At 39.2% G+C, this 24,543-nt stretch overlaps 2 protein-coding genes across 15 annotated transcripts in view; both read right to left on the bottom strand.

Annotated features, from left to right (window-relative positions):
• The window catches only part of limk1a (LIM domain kinase 1a), a 55,250-nt gene extending 47,828 nt beyond the window's left edge, over nt 1-7,422 (bottom strand). The window contains exons 1-3 of the mRNA XM_071495877.1: nt 7,330-7,422; nt 6,460-6,817; nt 3,442-3,541 (exon numbers count right to left, since the gene is read on the bottom strand). Of these exons, the coding sequence (XP_071351978.1) occupies nt 3,442-3,541; nt 6,460-6,517 (158 nt within the window). The 5' untranslated portion in view covers nt 6,518-6,817; nt 7,330-7,422. The remainder of the gene's footprint in view (nt 1-3,441; nt 3,542-6,459; nt 6,818-7,329) is intronic.
• Nucleotides 7,423-8,934: 1,512 nt separating this feature from the next.
• The window catches only part of elna (elastin a), a 48,612-nt gene continuing 33,003 nt past the window's right edge, over nt 8,935-24,543 (bottom strand). For 4 of the 14 annotated variants that reach the window (XM_071495861.1, XM_071495867.1, XM_071495876.1 and 1 more), the window contains 24 exons: nt 24,180-24,299; nt 23,512-23,640; nt 23,317-23,394; nt 23,187-23,219; nt 22,932-22,988; nt 22,773-22,799; nt 22,060-22,179; nt 21,934-21,969; nt 21,360-21,410; nt 19,774-19,800; nt 19,638-19,652; nt 19,486-19,515; nt 18,769-18,795; nt 18,520-18,567; nt 17,946-17,984; nt 17,781-17,855; nt 17,543-17,599; nt 17,211-17,246; nt 16,763-16,831; nt 15,577-15,615; nt 14,977-15,033; nt 13,242-13,277; nt 10,764-10,832; nt 8,935-10,581 (listed from right to left, as the gene is read on the bottom strand). In XM_071495861.1, the coding sequence (XP_071351962.1) occupies nt 10,535-10,581; nt 10,764-10,832; nt 13,242-13,277; nt 14,977-15,033; nt 15,577-15,615; nt 16,763-16,831; nt 17,211-17,246; nt 17,543-17,599; nt 17,781-17,855; nt 17,946-17,984; nt 18,520-18,567; nt 18,769-18,795; nt 19,486-19,515; nt 19,638-19,652; nt 19,774-19,800; nt 21,360-21,410; nt 21,934-21,969; nt 22,060-22,179; nt 22,773-22,799; nt 22,932-22,988; nt 23,187-23,219; nt 23,317-23,394; nt 23,512-23,640; nt 24,180-24,299 (1,322 nt within the window). In that variant the 3' untranslated portion in view covers nt 8,935-10,534. The remainder of the gene's footprint in view (nt 10,582-10,763; nt 10,833-13,241; nt 13,278-14,976; nt 15,034-15,576; nt 15,616-16,762; nt 16,832-17,210; nt 17,247-17,542; nt 17,600-17,780; nt 17,856-17,945; nt 17,985-18,519; nt 18,568-18,768; nt 18,796-19,485; nt 19,516-19,637; nt 19,653-19,773; nt 19,801-21,359; nt 21,411-21,933; nt 21,970-22,059; nt 22,180-22,772; nt 22,800-22,931; nt 22,989-23,186; nt 23,220-23,316; nt 23,395-23,511; nt 23,641-24,179; nt 24,300-24,543) is intronic. The other 10 variants (XM_071495868.1, XM_071495870.1, XM_071495866.1 and 7 more) reach the window with 10 other exon arrangements.

Raw genomic sequence — 24,543 nt, 5'->3', positions numbered from 1 at the left:
CACCTGAACTGTCCGGCGTAACGTCATGATGGCTACGACCACTACGACCACGAGAGTCGGTGTAACATTTGACTATGTCTGACTGAACAATCCTCCTTTAACATTTGTCCCAGACCTGACCTGTTAATTCTACATTCAGCTGTTCAACTCTGATGCGTTAAACAGAACATATTTATGTAGAATCTGATTTAAAAAAAAAAAAAAAAAAAAGGAAACCACTCCATGGGTACAGAGATCAAATCTGTTTATTGACTCCAATGACTCATGCTTTTCCAAGATTTCAAAGATAGCAACATCTTTCCCGCCAATGTGTTAAATTTGTAAAGAAAAAAAAAAACAAAACTTGACAAGTTAAATGCTTCAGCAGAACTCCTCGACTAAAAGGTTGTTTGATCTCCTGCTTGTCAGAGGCGAGGTTAACTCGGTGAAGGATGTGAGCGGCAGAGTAGAGGAGAGAAAGAGGTGGAGATATTACATGAGCTCATCAGCAACAAAAGCTGCAGCAACATCCACAGCTGTGTCTTGATAACAATATTTAGAACAGCCTTGTGGCAACTGCCCCACTTCCAAAGTAAATAACTTCTCCTGTCTCAGCTTAATGAGATTATCAGTGCTGACGAAGCATAGGTCCTAGTGACTGTTTGCTGCAGCGTCATGGCATCATGGAAAAACAACAACACTTGTCAGTGTGTGTGTGTGTGTGTTTGAGTAAATGCATCAAAAAAACAAACAAAACCCAAAACTAATCAATCAATCAATTTCTGCCAAAGGTTATTTGTCATTTCAGTTTAAGGAAGGCTACATACAGATCATAATGAATATTTGTTTTCCATTTAATAAAGGGAAATTCCCCCAAAATTCCCTTTATACAGTTTGATTGTCTACGAATCTAAAATTTCATATATATTAAAACTTCTTCCTTCCTTCCCAGCTCAACAGGAGCTCAAATTCCACGATGTTGCGCTTAAAGGATCGATAGCCATTAGTACGTCTCAAACATCTGTGAATCTCTTGTTATTCATGTGCTCAGATACATAGTGTTATATGACCTGAGGTGATTGTATTGATCTGAAGATTTAGTGACGCCTCAACTTCCTGACTTTCTTTCAAGGTCTGAATCAGGACAACGTGAAGCAGAAAAGAAACACAAAACACCACACAAAATTGTGTGTAGAAGTAGTAGAATAATGTTTGAATCCAATTATTATGACTGGGTTAAATGTAGCGTAACTTTCTCTCTCTACTCTGTGACACTGTTTTGTTGAAAAAAATATCTGCTGTCATACTTGAAGGACCATGCTTGCAGAAGAGGAATGCATAGTAATTAAATAATTTAATCACAATAATAAAACCATAATGCTCTCCATCCAGTACAGGCTCCAAAATTTGATCCTATGTTTTTGTCCACTGAGATCAGATCAGTTCAACAGAGAGAGTGGTGCTCATCATTAAAAACCAAGATAATGGTTCAAATTCAAAAAGGTGAATAGATTTCTTTCACACACAGACATACGCAATCTCACTACCTGCACACACACGCACACACACACACACAATATGCTGCAGGATAATTTACCAGAGTCTATCTGAGAAGAAACAGAAGATACTTTGTGCACAGTCTCCATACTCACACTTGCATCTGATCAATCTATTATCTTGCTTCACTTTTTATGTGTCGGAGATGTACTGCACTCAATCTTCCAAATGTGGCACCTCATGTAGAGAGTAACCCACCTCAGACTGAAACACGAACCTGCCTATTCTTCCCTCCAAACAAAACTCTCGGAAAGTAAAACCAAACACATGGACCGCTGTGGAAATGTTAATCATGGTGGCATCTACAGGTCTGAAGCTCAACACGAGAAGAATCTCATCAAAGAAACTAAAGTCCATTTTGATTGTTTTGACTGAAATAGAGCAGACTGCAGTTCTAGGTTTGTTGCCAAAGGAAAACAACAATCTCTCTGAAGCTATTTTAAATTCAAGGTAAATCCTCAATAATACATTTAGAAACCTTGATCAGCATAGTGTGGTGGATACTTTGATGTCAGGGACACAGTACCTCCATACAGCATTAAGCAGTATGGAGGTACTGTGTCCTGTACTGTATGTATATAAGATACTAAAGAAGAGTAAAGTTGTCTGTGAACGAGTCAGAACCTGCTCAAACCCACTGCCGTGTTTCTGCTTCTCAACATCTGCTTCTTCTTGTTCAGCATCTGTAATGTCTGTGTGATGCAGTTTCTTCAACCTGAAGGCCTGATGATGTCGTAATGTTTGCAGGTCATAAGGATGAGTCACATTAGTTGGGTAACGCGTCGTGTTCACAAATTTCACCGAACCATTCTCTTGCCTGAGTGATTTCACGTCGCATCATGTAGGCCAAAAATCAGTCCAAACATGAACTGCATCCACGTGTAAAACTTTCTGACAGAGGACTGAATTTAACAAATGTTAGAAAGCTGTAACATCGTTATCTACTCAAAGACAAGAAATCCCACAGACAAATCACAAGCTCCATTTGAGGCTACCAAAGACAAGACAAAAAAAAGACTTTTCTCACAACCAGGAAAAGAAAATGTGGCTAACAAGAAGAGAATTTTAAGACTAAAGTGCAAATATGTGCACACTTACATTCACAGACAGGTTAACTCTGAAACACACAGGTAAAAACATGCCTGATGTCATACAGAAGGGAAACAGGGTTGGATACAGCAGCAGTAAAATGTGATGTCAACAATGTCCAGGTTACTTAAGAAAACAATGACTTTCCATATTGATTAATGTGCTGATTATTTTCTCAGTTAATTCACTGATTGCTTCAGCTCTAAACTCCTCCATTCATGCATCCACTCGAGGAGACTCACTCTGTCGCTGCCGTTTAAAGAAGCTATAATAAATGTTTTTATAATCGTATTAAATGACCATGTGAATAGAGTTGTTTGTAGTGTTGAACCAGCAGAGAATTACTACCTGAATCTGAAACTCTTCTCAGCTTTACGGAGCTTTATAGTGAGTTTTTGCTCACTGCTTAGCTGTCGGTTCTGTACATTGACTGTTTTGATTCACCCTCACTGCTCTTGTAGAAGCTGTTTTCAGATAAAAACCCACTGTACACTATCTGCTCAGCACTAAACATCAGACAGACACAGTTAGCAAACTAGCCAGTGAACAGTAATACTCTACTGTAATAGAGACCGAATATTGGGCTTATATTCACCAGGCGACCAGTAACATGACTTCAAATCAGTAATAATGTTACTGATGTGTAACTAAACTGTTAACAACATCATCACATCAATGTAAAAAATGATATATTAATGTTGTGTCCACAACTTTTTGCCCCTAAGTAACAAAAAAGAAAAAAAAGGATGTGTGAAAACATAAAGCCCATGCTAACATGTTGGGGTGGGTGTGCACTGAGTTCACATTGAACAGTACCTGAAGCAGACCGTGTGCCAGTCAGTGTTGAGGGCCTGGAGGTACTGCTCATCATAGATCCTCTGTTTGCATCCCGCACAGACGGGCAAACTTCCTCCAGCTGTAAGAACAGTAACACAACAGGTCAAAGATCATCCTGCATGTACACAATGACTCATGTCAAGGTTTTACAGCTCAAAGCTGTGAGCATAAAATCGGTGTTCTTATTATTGTTGATGTGTGTTTGCATATGGCCGTTGTCTCTGTCCTCATCTCGCTTTCAATGCAAATCACCACCGCTGGTTAATTATCTGACTGAATTCCCAGGAAGAGCAGAGATCAAACACACGACACACAGTGTCTCTGACAATCTTTCATCATTACTGACAAAATGAAACAGTGAACTGTTCCTCGTCTGTTGGTGTCCACAGATGGCTGACAGGAAAGTTTTAATGAGACTATTACCCAGCAGGGTATAACCACTGATTTGTTGCATCACACCGATCAATGGAAAATCTTCAGTGTTTGATATCAAATCAGAATATTTCGTGAAATAAAGGAAACATAACTTTATGTGTTCAATTTTACAATAGTACTTGAACATTTCTGGTTGTTCAATGAGGGCAGTTTCACAATATTACAGTTTATTGAATTTAACCAAGTTTAGGCTGAGTGCTACTGAACTGAATAGCTTATAAAAAATCAAGTTAAATCAAAATCAAATTCATTATTATTTAAGTCAAATAGCTTTTAATCCAGCGATTCAAATCACTATTACTCATTCCATAAAACTTGAGTCAAAACAAGATGTAATAGTTATTTTTTACCAACTATATTAGTGAGGCTAAACTGATCCAAACTCACTTGGTACCAAAGAGTGCAGAGAAATTGAACGTAGCTCCTCTGATATTACCTGAAGTACCACTGGAGCTAAAAATCCAAGTTTGGTCAGTGGGAGGACGCTAATGGGAGGTGAGCTAACAGCAGTGACCAAGGCTGACTGTGACAGGCTGCCACTTCTCTAAATTTAACTTACACACTCCACACTTTTTTTTTTAAACTTTCATATTTAACCATTATGCTCAAAAGTGCCAACAATAAAAACTTTAGATAAACTGAGGTAAAATACAAAGATTCTTACTTCTTGTGGAAAAATAAATCTAGACCTTGTTTTTCAGCAGATACACTTCTCCTTTGACTTGAACACAGTCTGATAAGAACTGTTTCTATGAGATCACCGTCATTAGCTGCAGACCACAAATCCCTCCTCCCATTCTCTGATGAGGAAAATGTTAATTATGATTAGAGTTTCAGGAAAAAGCAATTTGGCAGAAATGGGACTAGAAATCTATTCTGTAATGCATTAAAACGAGAAAGTAGCAGAGAGACTGGAAAAGCAGCAGCAGCAAACAGAAAGCATTAGATTACACACAGGTGATATTACTGTTCATTTGTCTATAAGAACACATCATGTCGCATCACATTTTTCACAACCTGAGCAGGAGGTGCTATAGGCTATAAACAGAAACGCAAAGTTCACCATCTGTAACAACAACGATGCACACTTCTACCTCCTGAACATCTGGATACTGGTGCCAGTGTATCGATAGCATACTGTAAGAGAGGGGTATTACTTAGGGTACAACTTTGCATTTAGGTTTGAAAAATATGTTGGCATAGGTTTTGTGTGGTTGGCTCATCCCTGTGATGATGAGCGAGTGGCCCTTCTATGCAGCAGATTTGTTGATCAGATCGGCTAAGAGGTAGGTCTAGTTTGTGCTAATGTCTTTGCTCTCTGCTCCTTTCGCCTCACCTCTTCATCAATTCATGTTTTTCATCTCGTCTCTGGAGCATTTCTCTCCCTGACAGCTGTGACCTCTTAACCTCTGCTGTCTGCAAAGATCTCAGAGACATAAATACCTCAGTGAAGGCAAACAACACACCTGCATTATACAGTAAAACTTGTGCAGGTGTAGGAACATGCGACGTGCCCCTCCGCAACTCATCACTCACACAAATGCAGTGACTTACAGCAGTTCCTCCTTCACATGAGTTAAACTCACTGTACTGCAAAGTGAGTCATCACATAAAAGGTCTATTGTTAAGTTCAGTCAACCTGACCGGCAGCTACAGTACAGTCACAGGCTGCAGTATCTCATGCACCGCACTCCAAACTTGTACAACATCACATCTTAATGCAGAAGTGAACCAAAATATCAACGGTGAGCCAAAGTGTATTCAACCCATCTCTCCTCTTGTGCAGTGGTTCTCAGTTCTCAGCTTGTTTTCCCTCATTTGTCAGTCATTTTAAAAAGTAAAGATTAAAGGGAAGTCTTTGAATTCACATGTTGCTTTGGCTTCTCTCTTCTGTAAATCATCTCATCATGTTATGATTCTCATTATTTAATATGTGCCTGTCACACACAAGGAGGGGTTGAGGAGTTTTTTAATCTTTGAACAATTAGCCTAGATGCAAAGCTCCACATCAGGAGAATGTCCCTGATATGTTGATTTCTTAAATTCAACTTTGTAAGACCTTTTTGTTATGCCGGGCACTGCTACAGCCTAACTTTAAGCTGCTCCTTAAAAACTGTGCTGTAATTTTTTTTTTTTTTTTTTGCATTAACCGCCCGACAAAGTCCTCATTTTCTTTCGTTAACACGACAACCTGTTCATCACTGAATATTAAAAGATTGCAAATAAAGAGTGTTGATGGCCTGAGGGTGAACACTGCATACAAACATGATGGGCGCAACCGCTCGGAGAGAAAACATGGCTTCAGTTGCAGCACAGTGAAGACACAACAGCCTGCTCAGCACCAGCCTGCAGATACACCCGCGATGCACCCTCATCTCTTTCTGACCGACAACAGACGAAACATAAATGAAGGAAAACAGCACAAAGGTTTTTTTTTGTTTGTTTTTTTTTGCTTGCTGGCAGCTTCGGTGGAGCATCATCCGTTTCGTGCAGCGGAGGATGCGCCTGCTGTTTCCCACCTCTCCCGAGCCGAGCGGCTGCAAACACCCCGCGGCTTCTCACCTTCCTCCTCTCCCATGCGTTCGTCCTTCCAGGTGCAGCAGAGCAGCATCAACCTCATTCACTCTCCGGGAGAGAGCCAGGCGCCTCTGGTCGTCAGATAACCGGTGTCCGACCACCACCACCGCAGCCCGCCCGCCCGCCGGTCTTATCGCTGTGCGTCGGTTTCTCCCTGCGGCGGCCGCACAGCTTCCTCCTGCTGCACGTTTCTGCTGCGCTTCATTCAAGAGCGCTACTGACCAATGGCGCTGCTGAGCCGGGGAGAGGAGGACATGGACCGGCCAACCAGAGACACTCCCTGGATAATTATGCATTTGTTGTGGGGGGGTCAGGAGGAAGATAGTGCAGTGCAGTAAACTCCCTGTGGGTTTGATAAGGAAGCAAAGGCTACATTTAGTGACAGTCACTTATTACAGCTGAGTCTTTTAAGCTTTTTGCAACATTATAGCAGCGTTTTGCTACAGTTTGTGAAATGTTGTAAGAGCATTGGCCTGCAGCTGGATTTGAAGCAGGCAGGGAGCTGAAGTGTCAGCTGAGCAACTGAAAGGGTTTGAAGTGTCAGTGAAAGTTGGAAGTGCTGAATGCAGCTGAAGTTTAGTGTGGTCAGTGAAAGCAGATGAACTTTCACTAGAAAGGAGGCGGTAAGAGAAGCTCAAGTGTTAGTGGGTGTGTAAGAGCTGAAAGCAGATGAAGTGTTGAAGTGTAAGGTGTGAGCGTGGTTGAAGTGTCAGTCGACGCGAAACAGACAGCAGCGGTCAGTTGATTTGTGGGTGGTATAAACAGTTGAGTTGCATGAGTGCGTCCACATTAAGTTGGTGAAAGGAGCTATTTGTAAGTTTTGCTCTTGCTACATTAGCATTAACAGCTACTTACCAGCCTAGAAGATACGGTGCGAGTTCAGCATCGAACTTCATGCCTTTGCTCGCCAACGGCTGCGTTCAGAGGTGGAAAGCAACCATCTTGTTTAGCTTCTATTTCAATTACTCCTTCTTTTCTACTGAAATTAGCATGCTAACCAGCTAGCTGCAGTCCAGTCAGACTGTCTTGGTGCTTTCTGATATTGTAGCGCTGCTCAGAGGGCTTATTATAACAGAGGACGTATGTCAATGGAGGTTTGTGTTAATGCTGGCTGTGTAGCAATAGCAACACTTACAAATAGCTCCTTTAAACTTCTCTAAGCATCTCTCTCTCTCTGTTTGAGGTCCCAGCCAGGCAAAAGCCCTTTTCTCCCCACAAAACATTTTTTTTCAAAATGGCCGCCAGGGTAAATCTGTGAGTGTACAGGGTGAAGAGACCTAAGCCAGACCAGCGAGGTTCAGGGGCCATGAAATAATGACTTAATCAGCTGGTCTGTCCGTCCCTCACCAGATGTTGGCTATGATGCAGTTTTGTTGTTTGCTGAGTGAAAGGAGGACGAAGAGATTTCTAAAGCGGATGCAAACCAAAAGCTAATTGAAATGTCAGATGATGTGTAGACGGTAAAAGTAGTACAGTTCAAGTGCGTGCATTGTAAGCAGTTGAAGTGTCAGTTGGTTTGTAAACACTGACAGCAGTTAAAATTGTTTAAGTGTAAGTTAAGTCTTTTAGTTAGTGCAAAGCAGGTCAGCTGAAGATGCAGCAATGTTGAATTTTGTCCACAGACAAGAATAAAATTCAGCATTTTTACTGGAGACTAAAGTTTCTTGTAATAGACAAATCATGACTAAATATATATGAGGATTTAAATGGAACATTTTTCCCAAGAAAATGTCCTTGGAAATGAATGACTACATTTAAATGTAATACACTTCAATAAGTTCCAAAACTTTGTCTCTATTTTCCCTGTGATTGGCTCCAAGTTACTTGTGCTAACTTTCATGAAATGATCACGACATGATGGACCACAGCCTTTGGTATGACCAAGTTAAAATATTCCTGTGATACAGGGGTTTGTAGTTTTGTTTTATAGCATCATACTGCAGCTCCATAGTGACACTGGCATTTCTGAAGCGGGACATTATAAGACTAAAGCTTCTGCTGATGGAACAACAGTGTAAGCTACTTTTACAGGATGTGGATCATGGGTCAGTGGTTCTCTCAGGGTATCTCCAGAGAACAGCAGCATGAGTTCATTATTTCCAGCTGGCACAACAAGAACAGTTTATAGTCACAATACTGAAGCACTGGCAGAATGTCCACCCTTAATCTAGGGTTTATTTTCATCACAAGGAAGAAGACATTTTTAAAAAACACAAAATCTGATGGTCCCTGATTCATTTTGCCCAGTGGGAAAAATTTGGCAGAACTGAGATGTCTCAGAGGTCCCGAACAGGCAGGACTTGAAGTCAGGATATTATTGCAATGTGGTATGTGGTTTACAGCAAACTGATCCACCAGGACACTCCAGGCCAGGTGGTTTTGATCAACTCTCAGGACAAGCTGCTGCTGCTGCTTTGTAACGCCCTATGCTAGAGAGAAAAAAAAAATCAGGAGTCGTAAGATCTTTAAACACATTTTATTTTGTTATCTAATGAAGCAAATAAAATGCCGGGATATCTGGGAACAAATTACACGTGTGTCATGGAAATATAAAAAGTGCAAAACCACATTGTTCCTCCTTCTAAAAACAGTTTTAAATAAAGATGAAGAGTATCCCACGGCACATAAGACAAGGTCTGACCCAGTGAGGCTCAAAGACAGTTGTTACACAGCACCGAGTGAAGGAACCGAAGCCGGCTAGCATCAAATTAGTACAAAATACAGTACACAATTACAGAAAGAGATGGGGTCACTTGCCAACAGCATTCATGAACCTTTGGTCAGTAAAGCCTTTTTAAAAACAGCTCAAGTAAATAAAAATAACGGGAGCTTGTGCCTCACAAAAACTCATACTGCAAGCTCTCCCACTGAACAAAGTCTTACTCTGTATTACAATTCTTAACAGTGAATAAATGCAAAAGCAAAGGCTTGTTCTTTTTTTATGTTCACACATTCCTGATAACAATAAAGCTATGAGTCAAAGCATGGTGCAAAATGTCTTGAATAATCATGTAATGACATAAATGTAAATAACTGCTGCAATGAGACTAAACATTTGAAGCGGACTAAAGCGCTCTATCCATGACTTTAGGACAGTGACACATAATTAAACATTCATACATACATAATGTACATGCCAGAGTAGTATCTGAATGATATTTTATTCTACTTGGAACTAAAAGGAAAAACTGCTTTCTTCTGGTTTTTAAACATCCTGTAAGGAATGAAAGGTTTTTTTTTGATTGTCTTCAGCATACTGTTCCTCAGAGCAGGAGTTGCTCTTCATACATCACAAGTGTGGCAGGATTTAAAAATGCTGAGGAGACTGAACTGCATAGCAACAAGAATCAGCAAAGTTACTGCTGAGAGCAGATGGGTTGGCCGGAGCCCCGATTCCCGCTGCTTTATACCCAGCAGGCCTAAAAATAGCAGCTAAGAAGACGGGGAGCCAAAAACAATGCTAAGATTGGCTAGATTTAATCAGTTTTTGGACAAACCTCGACCAAACCAGCCCCTCAGACATGTCAGAGAGGAGATCTGCACAGCGAGGTGTGACACTGTGTAACACTAAGGACAGATCACCTTGCTTTGGGATTAAAACCGAAGGGGAAATCATTCACTGGGTCACATCGGCAGCCAATGGTTCAGACAGTCTTTCGCACAACAGTACAACCATATGCCAAAACAGCACACACACACACACACACACACACACACACACACACACACATACACACACACACACACACAAAATGCAATATATGCTGACACAAACACACTCTTTGTGTTTTAACAAGGCTGGTGCAGTATGGGTTGAGTTGAAGCTGATTAACTTGACCACATTAATGACGAAAGGCACTATCAATAACATACGTCACATCAGAACGTGTACAAAACTCGGGGTCGGTGGGTTTGTATAAAAACAGACGTTGAAGTCAAGTCAGTAAAAAACATCTTTGCACATTGTCTAATGTTGGTTTGTTTGCATATAAAATGTACATTCTCCATCATGCAGTAGCACCATAGTTTCTTGAGGTCACACTGGATCTCAAGAGATCCTCTACTTCCTTCTCCCGCAGTATTTGCCCTGGCATCCTGTGGCTCCACCTGCAGCAAAGATCACCAGAATTACAGTTTAGTCTTTGCTCAGCATCAGCTAGAACACACGTGCTGAATACTGTTTGTTAGCATTGACACTGTGGCACCTTTACATAACAACTGCTTGGATTTTTATGCATCATCTATAAATAATCTGTATATATAAAAAATAAAGTCTGTAAGTCTTTTACCTCTGTAGACCCCTCCTCCTCCTGCACCACCGAGGAAGCCCTGCAGTGGACCATACTTGGCTGCTTTGGCTGCAAAAGAACAGAAACAACATGAACTATTTACTTAAACCAAAAATATTCCTCTGGTGAACAAATGTTTAATGAGTCTTTGACTTTTCCTGCATGGCCGATCTAAGTCTATGACTAGTGACCACTTTCTATTCAGCAGTATGGCTAAAGACAGCAGACCCAATGACGATCACTAGCACTGAACCAAACAAAGGTGCTGTGAATGAAATTACAGATGGGTTTATTGATGAAGGTGGCGAGTACAGATCAACATTCGACATTCAATACTGTTACTAAGGCCTGTGTATGAAGAACAGGCTGCTATTGTTCTGCACATGAAGTGTATCTTATCCCAACACAGACATCTTAACAAAAAAAATAATATTGTTTATCAGAACAATAGGTGTACGTTGATGTACTGAAACAGGAGAGAAACAAAAAACCTGATTTGTAATGAGAAGGAGATGGGAAGTCAAGTGTGAAGCTGAATTATCACACCATGGTTCATCATTTTCAAATCAAATGAAATCAAATCAAAGTACTTTAATGATCTCAAACTGGGAAATTGTTGCGTGGCAGCAGCAGTATAACTTACAATATGTACAATACGATACAGAAAGTAACAAAAAAGAATGTACAATATTTCAATAAGGGCACAATAAGGGCTGTTAGGGCTGAGAGTGTATTTACACTATTTACACATGAAGGGCTGTGGTGTTGTATGCACCACTGGTGTTGGCATACAGCAGATTCAGGGTTTTATCTCACTGCTAAAGGCAAAGAAGTTGTTATGCCTCATTAGTAATGTGGAGTAGCTAAAATTGAAATTGTGCCTTCGAATCTTAATCTGTGATTCTTCACAAAGAAAAAAAATTTCTAACTTGTGCTTTTTATTTTGGGGAATGTAGGAAAACCAATTTTCACTCTGTTTACTCTTTCCTTTTCACTTTAAAATCTCATTATAATTTATATTAGATGAACTTGTCTTTATCAATAACTCAATATAATTTGATGAGTTTGTCTGTTACAAATCTAATTTCTTTAAATTTTTGACATGAAAAAAGTTACATGATGTCTTTTTACACAGGATTTGCCTCAGAGGAGATGGTCTTCTCTCTGCTCTAAAGTAAATCAATGCAAAACATGATGAAGATAAGTACAGTGGGGTCCAAAAGTCTGAGACCACGTTTCGACCTCATGTCATGTACCCTTGTTCTCTGTGAAGCACTTGACTAATTAGGATCATGTTGAGGAACAGTGTCCCTGGGCTTATTGTGAGTGCTAGCTGTAGCAATAACTCTCATGTGGGATTAAACTTCACCCAGTAAATAATGAAATGTGACAAACTAAAGGGAATCCAAGCTCATATGTGAACCCAGAATTTCAAATGGATAAAGTAAACAGATTTGAGTGTCTGGAAAAACATCCCCAGTTCGGTAAACTCAAAGCCTAAATTTAAGGTATTATGTAAAATCACCACATTTTAACTTAAGTTTGTTATTTTATTTTTTATTTTTTTACAGTGCTAATAGTTTTAAACCAGATTGTGAATTTCACTGACCCAGTATCGAGTATTACAAGCCAATAACATCAGGGTCAACTCACTGTAAATATAGAAACACCAGATTTTATATCCTTGTGACATGTAAAATTACATGGGTGAATTCCCCAATTTCCAACGTTAGGAAAGACTGATGCAACTTCATCAACACTGACTGAACTATCCTGAGGCACAGCTAGAACATACTCTATGTGAATTTAGATAATGATGGCATTCCTCCTTTGGACTTAGCCAGGAATTTATTTAATGTGCATAACAAAGACAATGCAAAAATGACAAAAAACAGACACATAACAATGGACTTTAGTCCCAGACAGTGGCCTGAGGTCCATGGTCTGACACCGTCATCCCTGAAACCACCCAGGGCAGGGTGTGCAGAGCATACCTAAGTACTATTAACGTTTTAGTTCATTACGAGCTGTCAGACAGCTCTAACAACAGAAAATCATATCATTTCGACAGAAACAACACACATCTTCTTTCTTTACATTTGAAGGAATACTCAAAACCCATCAGTAACTCGGACACTGAGTTTAAACCAGTAAAATGTAGTTATCTAAGACACCAGACGTGCCTTCCTTGAAATAATCCCATCAGCATTAATCTCAGATGTTCAGGAAAATGCAGATTATCACACATTCAGCAGCCTGGTTGTTCTGCCTCATCTGCACCCACAAGCACACACAGTACACACTCCACCCTTCATCCAAATAATCTGACATGTTGCCATCCTCTGCCAAAGAGCAGAGTTTATGAGGGAGGACTTGCAAAATGAGGTGAGGTGCAGTGGACATTTGCCTTACTGAAACAACTTATTATCCCTTCATAATGGGTGCATGGGAAAATGAGAGGAGGTAAGTGTTTGGTACCTTGTTGAGGAGTCAGCGGGGCTGGTACATATCCACCTAGACAACATTAAAGACAGAGACAAATGAGAGATGAGTTGCTGCCAACAGACAAATGCTTAGATGAAACCACTCTTGATCGGTCACAGTGGTTGATGTATTTCTTCTGGCCGTGATCCGGTAAGAAGAAAACCGTTGACACTGGAGAAGATCAAATGGGAGGCACTTAGACCTGGTGCACAGCTGTCTGATCCAGAGATGCTCTCATTGTATTCAAGTAACTGGATTTTACATAGACAGTGTTTTGCATTAAAACATAGACACATAATCTTGGTTGAAACTAAGAAAGATTGGTTTTGCCCAATTAATCTGCACAAATTTGAATAAAGTGAGCTCAGACTACACAGCTTCATTTTCTACAGATTTATTTTACAAATGGGAGAAAGATTCCATTAAACATCAATATCATTTTAATTTGTTGCACTCTGTGGTAATCAAATTAGTCTCTCTGTAATTAGGCACACAGAGATGTAAAATGCAGGTGATTGTTATTCAAACACAAACATTGATAAAAAATCAACCTCCCATGTGCATTAACAAATTGAAAAAAATTATAATTTAAGTTAAAATTGAAAAGCCCCTAATTATGAAACTAAACTATTCATGATTGAATTTATTCATATCCTCCCAAAAATTCATGACTTTTCAATTTAACCTGAATTTAATTGTGGTTATGATCTTTCTCGCATATGTCAACTTCTAGAATTGCAATAATAGCCTATGTGTTTTTCATGGGAGATCAGAAGGAAACCCAGATAGTGGAAGTGTGCAGAAGCAGCATTGTGTTGAAGTGAAAGAGTTCAGCATAAAGGGAAGGAGAGTGAGAAGGTGAAACTTGGAGAGCTAATGAGCCATAAAGACACATTTTCATACACAATGTGGTGTTTCCTCATCCTTTACTGGATATGAAAGGATTATAATAACAGAGGAAGGTGAAACTTTCTGTCAGCATGCAGCTGTTCCCCTCTCTCTTTCTTTATGCTCTCAGCTCTACAGGGGTAAGCAGTGGGTCAGTTTAACCTGTCCTTTCATCTGTCCAGCTGTGTTACCTGGCTGCTTGCAGTTGGACATTAATCCGCCTCCTGATCCAGAGACAAGGATGAAAAGTTAAAGAATCATCTGTGCTCTAAATCCTTGTGTAGGTGGAGGCAGGTTTGGATGCCAGCTAACTTATTGGGGCTGTTGTTTGGATTCCAGTAACAGAAAAAACAACGACAAACTATGAATGTACTGTAAATGATTTAAAAACCTTTTCATTAACTATACTGAAATAAACACAGTACTCTAGTGATGCATTGTTCCCTGTTTTGTCTATTTGTCTCTGTCGTCTTTTAAGTAGCCCCCCACCGTACACACACATACACACACACACACACACACAAACCATCCTCCTACTGTCTTCTTTTTTTGCCTCCAGCTCCTTCTGATAAATGACTCTATTCTGTCGTCTGTTGGGTCCTTTCCATTGATTTATTTCATGACCATTGCTCCTCAAAGGTCACTACACAAAATGCCGGTTACCAGCCAACACAAATACACAGTATGTTAAATAATATATCTGTCTGATTTGTGATACTTTATGCTATGTAAATAAAATCCACTTGACAAAATTCTCATCAGAAAGCGAAAAGTTTTAACATTTACTTTGCACACACACACACACACACACACTGAAATGCACAGGAAGCAGTCCTCGTACCTTGGTAATACTGCTGGGGGTAACCTCCTCCATAACCAGGAGCTACATGACCCACACCTGTAAAATTAATAGAAGTTACCATAGAGACTCAGTAAACCCACTGACAGAAAAATGTCATTCATTGTTTACACTAGAATAATTCTGGTTGTCAGGAAATCAAGTTGCAGTAAACTTCATCAGGTCTTATCAAGTCCTGCATGTAAACTGTGAATAAACATCCCAGTAATGTGGGTGATTCAGTGAATACAGAGAATCTGACAACTTGACCTAATTTTCATAATTAGAGTCTCTCTGTTGGAAGGACTATGCCAGCAAACAAAAGTTATTAAACCATCTGTAGTAGCATTTCACACAGACGGATATGTCTATGGCCACTGGGAGGAGGATTAGGGCCATGAGTTCTTATGACTGGCTGATACAATATCTATGGGGCAGTGAGATGAAGCTGCTGCTGGCGATTACACTCAGCCCTTGCTGATGGACAGAGGAAGAGGAGGACAGGCGGGACCAGAGGGAGAACATGTGCCATATTAGCCAACTATTGTTTATTTTCTCAGAAAAGAAACAGGAAATATTGAACAAACATGCAGCGGTCCTCACCTTGCTGATATCCACCACCAACTCCAAGACTGCCGTAGCCTGCACAAACAAAAAGCAAATAAACCAATCATGAGAATGTGTGTATTCTTTTGATGTGCAGTAAACATGGCTTATTGTCAGCTTTTTGTTGTGACACGCAGCCAGTGGCTCAGCTGAAGTCACAGCAACAACCTCTTCCAAACTTCCCCTGGCAGGGTTTTGCTATTTCAGGGCAAGACTCTTCAGGGGTTTGTGTTATCTTCAAACAGTCACACTTTGATGTTGTACACAGAATTACTAACAGTAATCAGTCTCCATTGGGAAATGTGTTGTTGTTTGCTCCATTTACAAACTCCTGGCAGTGCTGTAACACTGCAGGGATCACTGACATTTTGGTGGAGCTGGATTTTGTATAAAATTTTGCATATATAACCAGAGGGGCAGAATTTATTCTGCCATTATTAACCTAACTCCACTAACTCCACTTTCTCAGGCATGTTAATACTGTAAATGATCCTTTAATTCAATAAATTTGACTAAATACTGAAAATATTGTAGTAATGTGGAGGACACAGGGTGGAAGATACTATAAACTGAAACCTTGGATCTTCATATACAGTGTTTGCCAACATCTGCCTCACTCAAGAGTTTTTATAAATTATACACATCACTAATATTGGTGACACTTTTACTAAATGGGCTCATCAGACAAAACAAGGACTTCTGCAGGGTTCACCAAGTTGTATTTAAAACCTTTTTAAGACCACTTAGAATGCAATTTAATATGTGGTCAAACTGGGCAAAATGTGAAGTTTTGATGGGATTTCAGCACTTTCCCAGCAGTATATGAAAATAATTTCTAATTATATATTAATTAAAGTACCGTAACAAGACCTGGACCAGTGGTACAATATTGATGGCTGGATTAACCAATGAAAAATTAGGAATTAATTTGCTAAAAATCAACACTGTCTATTTGAAACAACGAGGGTCCTAGCTACTGTAGTTAGCAGCAGTGACAGTGTTGATTGAAATTCCACAAGATTTTTGTAAATGACATTTAAGACATTTTAATACCTTCTAAGGCCTTATAGTGAAGAAATTAAGGTTAGTTCTTTTTAAGACTTTTCAAGAGCAGCAGACACCCTGATAACACATATATGTTGTGTTGCCATGTGCTGTAAAAGTAACAGGGCTGTTATATTACCTGGTTTTGGTGCTTTAGCTCCACCACCAGCACCTCCCAGTCCAACTGCAGAGGGATACGTCAGCCCACCTGCCACAAGACACAGATAACTGCCTTACTGTAGATGAGGTGATAATGACCCTCAGACAGTTTACCTACTGTAAAGCTGCTCAGGATTGTAAACCAACAATCTAGAAAGACTGTAAATACTGCTTCCACTAAAAGTGGACCAGTTGATTTCCTTCATCACAGTCTTCATCACAATATCCAACTGGCTTCTCATTCCTGATACTGCGCCCCACACAGAGACTTATCAGCACGTTGGCCAATTTCCTGCACAGGAAGTGCAATGCGATGGCATCTCCTGACCAACTGTCACTTTGAGCACTAGGCAGAACGTTCTTGTTGTTGTTTAAAGTTGGGGGAACATTGTGACATTGCTGTCAGCCTTCTCTCCTTTCATACATACCCTGTCCATAACCAAGATGATATGGACTGTATCCCCCTGAATCGTGATGACAGAGAAAAGTGACATTATTGTCTAATAGGTTATCTAATTTTCTACAGTTTTTCTGGGCGGACTGGCACAGAGAAGAAATGGTGATAGTGTAAGAATTCTGATTGAAAAATACAATTAAAAAAAATATATGTTTTTGATTTGAAAAGGGGGAAAATGCAGTATTTATGCTTATGATTCTTAATCTTTCCCTAGTACCTGACATCTACAGTATGTCTAGCGTTCTTAAGGTTCACAAATATATATAATTTTACATGTTGAAAGAAATGTAGGTGCCATCTAACCTTGATAACCTCCTGCTGCAAGTGGGATTCCTACTCCACCTCCTGTTCCACCCACAGCTACAAAAAAAAGAAAAAAAAAAGAAACAACAATATATGAGCCTGCTTATCCAAAAAGGTAAAAACACCCCAAAATACCATGAATATACAATTTGAAATCACTCTTTGGATAAACTGTTGAATGGCATGGTTTGCTGTGAAGCAGACATGCAAACACACACACACACACACACACACACACCTGGAGGTTTCAAAGGCTTTGCTCCAGGCAGAGTTCCAGGTCCAGCTCCAGTGCCAGTACCTACACCATAAGGAACTAAAGGACAGAAAGGATAGAAGTAATACTCATTGCAATTTAAATTACGAAATCTACGAAATAAATATATACAAAATATAGGGAACTCGCCTCCATACGTTCCACCATAGGGATATCCACCTCCTGTACCTATGGAGTTTAAGTGTTTCAAGACTGAAGTGTGTATTTTATCACAATATTTGACTGATTGAGTTGTACTAAATAAAATGCAATAAAAAAAAAACAAAACTCTGGACTTGGTCTCATGTCCATCACAGGTAAAATAGCACAGAACAGCAAAAATGCCCTAAAACTGCTTACCCACAGATGCACAAAACTGATGAGTGGGATAATTGGGTAAAGAAAGGTCTGATGCAGCTTTTACTCATGTATCCACTGCTGGCTTTATTGATTCAAGTTGAACCATTCACTGTCTAGACACAATGTGCATGGTAAGATATATAGAGCCTGAGAACGATCTATAATATTGAATAGGATCATAAAAAGTGCACATATATATATATATATATATATATATATATATATATATATATATATATATATATATAAGGATGTTTTGATTCTGAAATTACAATGCTTTACAAAAGATGATTTGCAGTAACAAGATTTAACAAAATGACCAAGAGTTTCTAGCCTTAAAAAAGTAAATGTTAGTAATTTTTACCTGGTAAAAATGGTTTCGGTGCTTTGACTCCTGTGCCAACACCAACACCTGAAAACAGCAGTGTTTAGAGTTATCATAGTCACAGACTAGTGCAGAGACAAGCAACCATATCTGCTGTGTTTGTCTTTGTCTCCACCATGTGGCCTGAAGGGTGAATCATACCTCTACTGAGTTAAAATAACGAAACACAGTTTCAGGGCTAAAAAAACGACGTACAGTTTGTACATCAATAAAAGTAAACTGGCCTACCTCCAGGTTGTTGGACTCCAGTTCCAACTAAATGAGAGAAGAGAGTTAAAGCCCATCCAGTATCAAACATTCCCTATTGCAAATGAGCTAAGAATGTATGTAAATGAGCCAGAAGACAAAACACAACACATAGTGAAATCTTATGGTGTAAGCAAGAAGGTTGAAAAAAAAATGGGTACTTGTTTTTACCATGCAACAATTTGTTTGTTGCAATAATTAAATAATTAAATAATTAAATAAAATTAAATATTAGAGTAAATAATTGATTTAGATGTGTTTATTCTGCTTTCTTTAAAAAGTAAAAGTCACATCACCAAGTAAACAATGAGTGCGTCAGTGAGGAGTTATCATGGTGTAACCTTACTCTTACATGTGTTAACTTTAAGTTTAATATCTTAATTCAGATTTTCTACACTTTAAAGGTCAAAGCAGCACATTTAGAGGAAAAGTGCTGAGAGCTACTTTGTGACAACAGACACAAACAGATTGTTTACACTAACCAGGCTGACCTTAGCCTGTTGCACTAACTAAAAACACAGGCAGACTTTACATCAATTAATATCCAGTATAAAATATGTTAACTGACAGGTCTCACTGGTAATAAATAGACAATACCAAACATGACATTTGGTAAAAGTACAACAGAATATTATAAACTGATTAATTGCACATAATTAATACAAATGCAAATAAATAAATAAATAAAACTGCTCTTACTACCAGGCGGTGGTCCAACACCTGCTCCACCTGTAACATATAAATACACAGCTCCTAAAGTTATGTTACATATCTAAACAATAAATTGTTGAGTATTATATTATATATTGAGTAGTATATAATTCAACATGAGAGGATTTTTACATATTTACCAACACTTGTGCCAGCTGTGAAACAAAAAAAGTACCATCACGTGAGTTGTGAGTGTACTCAGTATATATACAGTTAACTCTATTGTCATAGTACAGTATAGTATTAGTTAAATACTATCTCATATGTTCTACTCACCACTAGGCTGAATAATTCCACCACCAACTGTATAAAAACAAGCAGGAATAAAAATACATTAGAACAGGTTGAGACATACTAAGAAATAAATGAAGTAGCTGAAAACATATGCACTTAATATGAACCCACCACCTGTTTTCACACATCCACCACAAGAGGACAGTAGTGCAAAGTGCAAAAAAGAATAGAAAAAAAGCCACATTAGTCAAACTGTCTTTTTAAAGCATGGAAGTTAAATGATTTTGTCTGTTTGGTCTGGTTATATTAATAACGATGAAATATACAGTTGCTCTTAATGACAAAACCCTACATTCATTTTATATAGGTTGGGAGATAGGAGGAATAACAAACAAGGACCGAAGGCAAGATACACCTTTCAAAATAATATAAACAGACATTTAAAATGACAAGAAAATTGTGTCAAGACAGCAGACATACAAACCAACAATCTACTGAAAGGTAATATTCTATAGCAGGGGATTTGCTATATAATTATATAAAAGTCTAAAATAACACATTATCATGTGACTTTGATGTCACTAGTTTAATGAAATTTAACTCTGGAAATATTACAAAAGTCCCCCACGATAGAATTTAAACTAACGCTCTATAAATGCAAACATTCATATGGTCAAAACACACCCCTGTAAACATCTGAGAGCAATCAAAGTTCCAGCATTTAATCTATCACCGCCTCCTGAATGTCTTCTCAATGAGTAAATTAGATTTTGCCATTATCCAAAAAAATAAGCTATGATATGATGAAGAGTAATGAAGCACAGTGAGCTGTTAGTAAAAAGGAAAGTAGTGCACAAGGCAAGTATTGTTGAGAAAAGGAGACAACCTGTGTCCACTACTGACAAACTGTAGTAATGGGGGAGTTGCAGAGGCCAGACAGGCTACATCAACTCCTCTTTCAGCATTACATGTAGCCTATCATTTACGGATTGTGTCTGAAGCTTAGCTGTCATGCGTAAATGTACTGTGGCAGAGTACACAACGCTGGTGGCAAAAAACACCAAATTCATTTATTCAATCATGTGTAATGCTGAAAGAAGAAACTGACTACTGCCTGTCTTTACAGTCCAAAACACAAGGGAATAGTTGTAAAATAATGAATGTATATGTAATGAATATGTAATGTAATAAATGTAGTCTTCTATGGTTCTCCCAGACAGTATTTGAGAAGATAGACAATTTTCATTAAATCCGAAAATTTAAGTTCCACAAATTTTGAGTATATTCTCAAAAACAGATGAGAATATAGCAGTCCCAGGCTACTGGGAATCTAATAAAGAATTAACAATAAACAATGACAGGTTTCAGAGGTGGTGGGGCTACCTTTTTGTTACATTTGGATAGCAGATTATGTACAGATTCAAATCTGTAACCATTAAGATGCTAAATCTGGATGCTGTTTAAAATGCTGATGTAGAAAGATTCATCACATTCACAAATACTGAGTGGACTGTCCAATACTACATCAGAGTAGCAAATACATTACAACTTAACTGCAATTTGATATATATCAAATACCACAGATTTCACTTCATGGTCAAAGGTTTCATGCAAACAGCAAGTCTTACTGGGCTGCGGGACCTCTGGGGCCTTGCCAGTTGCGGCAATAGGCGTGGACTCTGCCAAAAGACAACAAGTTCCAGTTTCATCCACTGTGCTTTAAACAGCCGCAGAGTGAGAGAGACCAGACAAGGCAGAAGCTGTAAGGCGCACCTTGATACTGCCACAGCTGGGAGGCTGTAAGCTGAAGGTGGTCAATAGCTGGTAGAACAACATGTAAGTTTTGTGGGCAGGAAATGAAAAAAATGTAGAGTGGATTAATGATGGCACAGTACTGATGCAGTGAACGCAGGGTAGAGTGCCATTGCCAAATATAAGTGGAAATGCTGCAGTGGGTTAGCTGTCTGTCGTTTTAAGTCCTGCCAGGGAAGGCAGTCTGAATGAGCCCCTCAGGGTTAAAAATAAATGAATAAATACTGTACATATATCCCTTATAGTTTGAAGTTTACTATCAGTGTCAGTTGATTCAGATCTGCTTGTTGAATGTGAAGTTGAGCGCTGTCCTGTAGGTTTTGGCAGTAAAATCTTTCTCCCATATGCTGTATATAGCTACTGAAAAAGCATAACATACATAAACTGTACCTGGTTGAGGAGTTCCGGCAGGAACTACATCCTTTGCTGTAAAAGCGATGAAAAGAACATTGACAATGCAAAACTTATAAAAGAGGCTCATCTGTGAATATATGAAACTATATTCTAATACTTCACCTGGTTTTCCAGGAACACCTGTACCACCTGGTAACACAATTACAGAACCATCTGGACCACCACTGACAGCTGTGCGTGGAGTAGCTCCTGGAACAGCAAGTCCTACTCCAGTGATGCCTCCTGTGAGAGACACACAAGGGTTCAGCAAATTGATACCACTGTTATCTGCTACATTGCAGATGAGGTGGTTTTGGCTTTTTCAGGTCGAGTCTCTTTGGTGTCACGAATGAAGTGGTGGGGAAAAGGGTCCATAAGTCTAAGACCATGATGAGAGGGAAATGTTGGATTGCTCTCTTTGAAGTTGAAGCACCTTGTGGTCTTGTTCACGAAATGAGGATAAGATGAATCATGAGATTGACAGGCTGCATCAGGAAGAGGAAGCCTAGCAAGAAGGCTAAGCTTCTGATTTATAAGTCAAACTGCATTTCCTGAGATCACAGATCCAGGCTGTCGAGGAATCCATTTATTCACAAGAAAATTTATCTGAATGTGTAGTATTTTTGTATGTTAATTTTACTTGCTGTATTTTGCACAGCAGCAAAGTGTTGTCCACCTGCTACTACTGCCCTAACAAATCCTCCAGCTCCTAACCCTGCTGCAGCTCCACCTGAAACTCTCATTTCTGTAGTCCCTTGTCCTATTGAAACTACTTTGTTCAATTTAGTCAAAAACATAAAAATAATCTCAAAAACAACTAAAAGAGAAAATCTTACCATACTTTGGAGGTTTGACTCCAGCACCTGTCGGGAAGCAACATAATGTCTGTGACTGAAAATTCATTAGATCATACTGAATTATCATAAAGGAAACAGCAGAGACACTTGCACTGAAACCCTTTTTGTCTGCACTGATATATCAATTTAAAAACTCACCAGGTAGTATCTGACCGGTTCCTCCTGGAATTCCTCCTTGGCCTGCTCCTGGGACTGCTGTTGGGGAGTGAATAAAGATCGAACCTTATGAATGAATGATTATAAATTACAAAACTTTGCAACATTGTTTTTTAGGTAATAGTATGTTTTACATAAAACATCAACAGGCAGATCAGCATTGCATAAGAGAAATAAGTCTACATTTTATGGAATGTTAATAATTAAACTATGTGAAATAGTAAATCACAGTCTCACCATATTTAGGAGGTTTGGCACCAGCTGCCAGAGCTGCAACATGACATGTCCAGAAAAGGTTAGATTATAAAGTAATAGAATAATTCTTTCACTGCTCTTGTAGATGAAAAGGCCTGTGGGGCATGCTTACATCCATATCCTGGTAAAAATGGGACTCCAGGAACTCCTCCCCCACCACCACTTGGAACTACTCCTGCACCACCTGGACCTTTAATATAAAAATATATCATGTAATCATGCACATTCACTTAAAACACCACATGCAATTGTTCTTTAATGCAATATTTAATTCCACTGTCCTTTCTAGAGTTTTAATTGTAGTTACCATATTTAGCAGCTTTAGCAGCTTTAGCAGCAGCAGCAGCAGCAGCAGCAGCAGCAGCAGCAGCAGGGTATCCTCCACCTCCCAGTCCTCCTGTGCCTCCTAGTCCTGCTGTGCCTAGTCCCCCTACTCCTATGGAGACAAATTTATTCCCATTTAAAGATGGTGGTATGGTTTAATATGGAATGTTTTTTGCTAATAATTAAATTTAGAGAATTAAGAGCAATTCAGAACAAGTAACATGCTCTTTTTTCCCTGCTATACCTTGAAATTGCCACAGTTTATACTATAAACAGCTCCTGCAGCTGAGATGAGCCTCCTCCTTTTTCATGTACCTTCTACATAAACATGTGTATCACTTCCATTTCACTGGCTTTATATTTGAAAGTGTTATCAAGTAGGCTTTGTTTAAGTTGTAATGGTGAGTGCTGGAGGGCATGGTTGTAGCATTGTCAAGACTGTAGGCCTCCCGGTAGCAATGTCAAAACTGTAAAATAAACCAGACTATTACTTGTGATCTCTGTATTCAATCTCAGCCTCTTTCTGGCTTCGTTCATGGCATACTTTATATTCTCTGCTGCACATATCATTGGGCTCTGCTGATAAGAATCCAGATCTGCTCACAGGAACCACACAACAAGTTCTGAGATTTGATAATATTATTCCATTACCACCATATTTAGCTGCTTTGGCAGCAGCAGCAGCAGCAGCAGGGTATCCTCCACCTCCCAGTCCTGTTCCTCCCAGTCCTGTTCCTCCCAATCCTCCTGTTCCTCCTAGTCCCCCTACTCCTGTGGAAAACAAGTTTGTCTAATATGATTTTAGAAGTATATTTTTGGCAGTTCTTGCTTATCTAACAGTCAGAAGTAGATGGGCAGACAGGAAACATGGGAAGAGAGAGGAAAAAAGTCCTCAGGCAGAGTCAAACAGCAGACATTGCTGGCATGTTCTATAACCATTTAGCAAACCTAACATTGTTTTAAGTAAAGTGATTTGATTACAGAATTTCTCCATTGATCTAGACTGAGAACTAAC

Source organism: Trachinotus anak, unplaced genomic scaffold (assembly GCF_046630095.1).
Source record: "Trachinotus anak isolate AG129_WGS33_773 ecotype Australia unplaced genomic scaffold, CSIRO_AGI_Tana_v1 ptg000014l, whole genome shotgun sequence".
NCBI classification, from domain to species: Eukaryota; Metazoa; Chordata; class Actinopteri; order Carangiformes; family Carangidae; genus Trachinotus; species Trachinotus anak.
The sequence above is the reverse complement of the archived record's forward strand: the minus strand, read 5'-3'. Positions and strand labels throughout refer to the sequence as shown.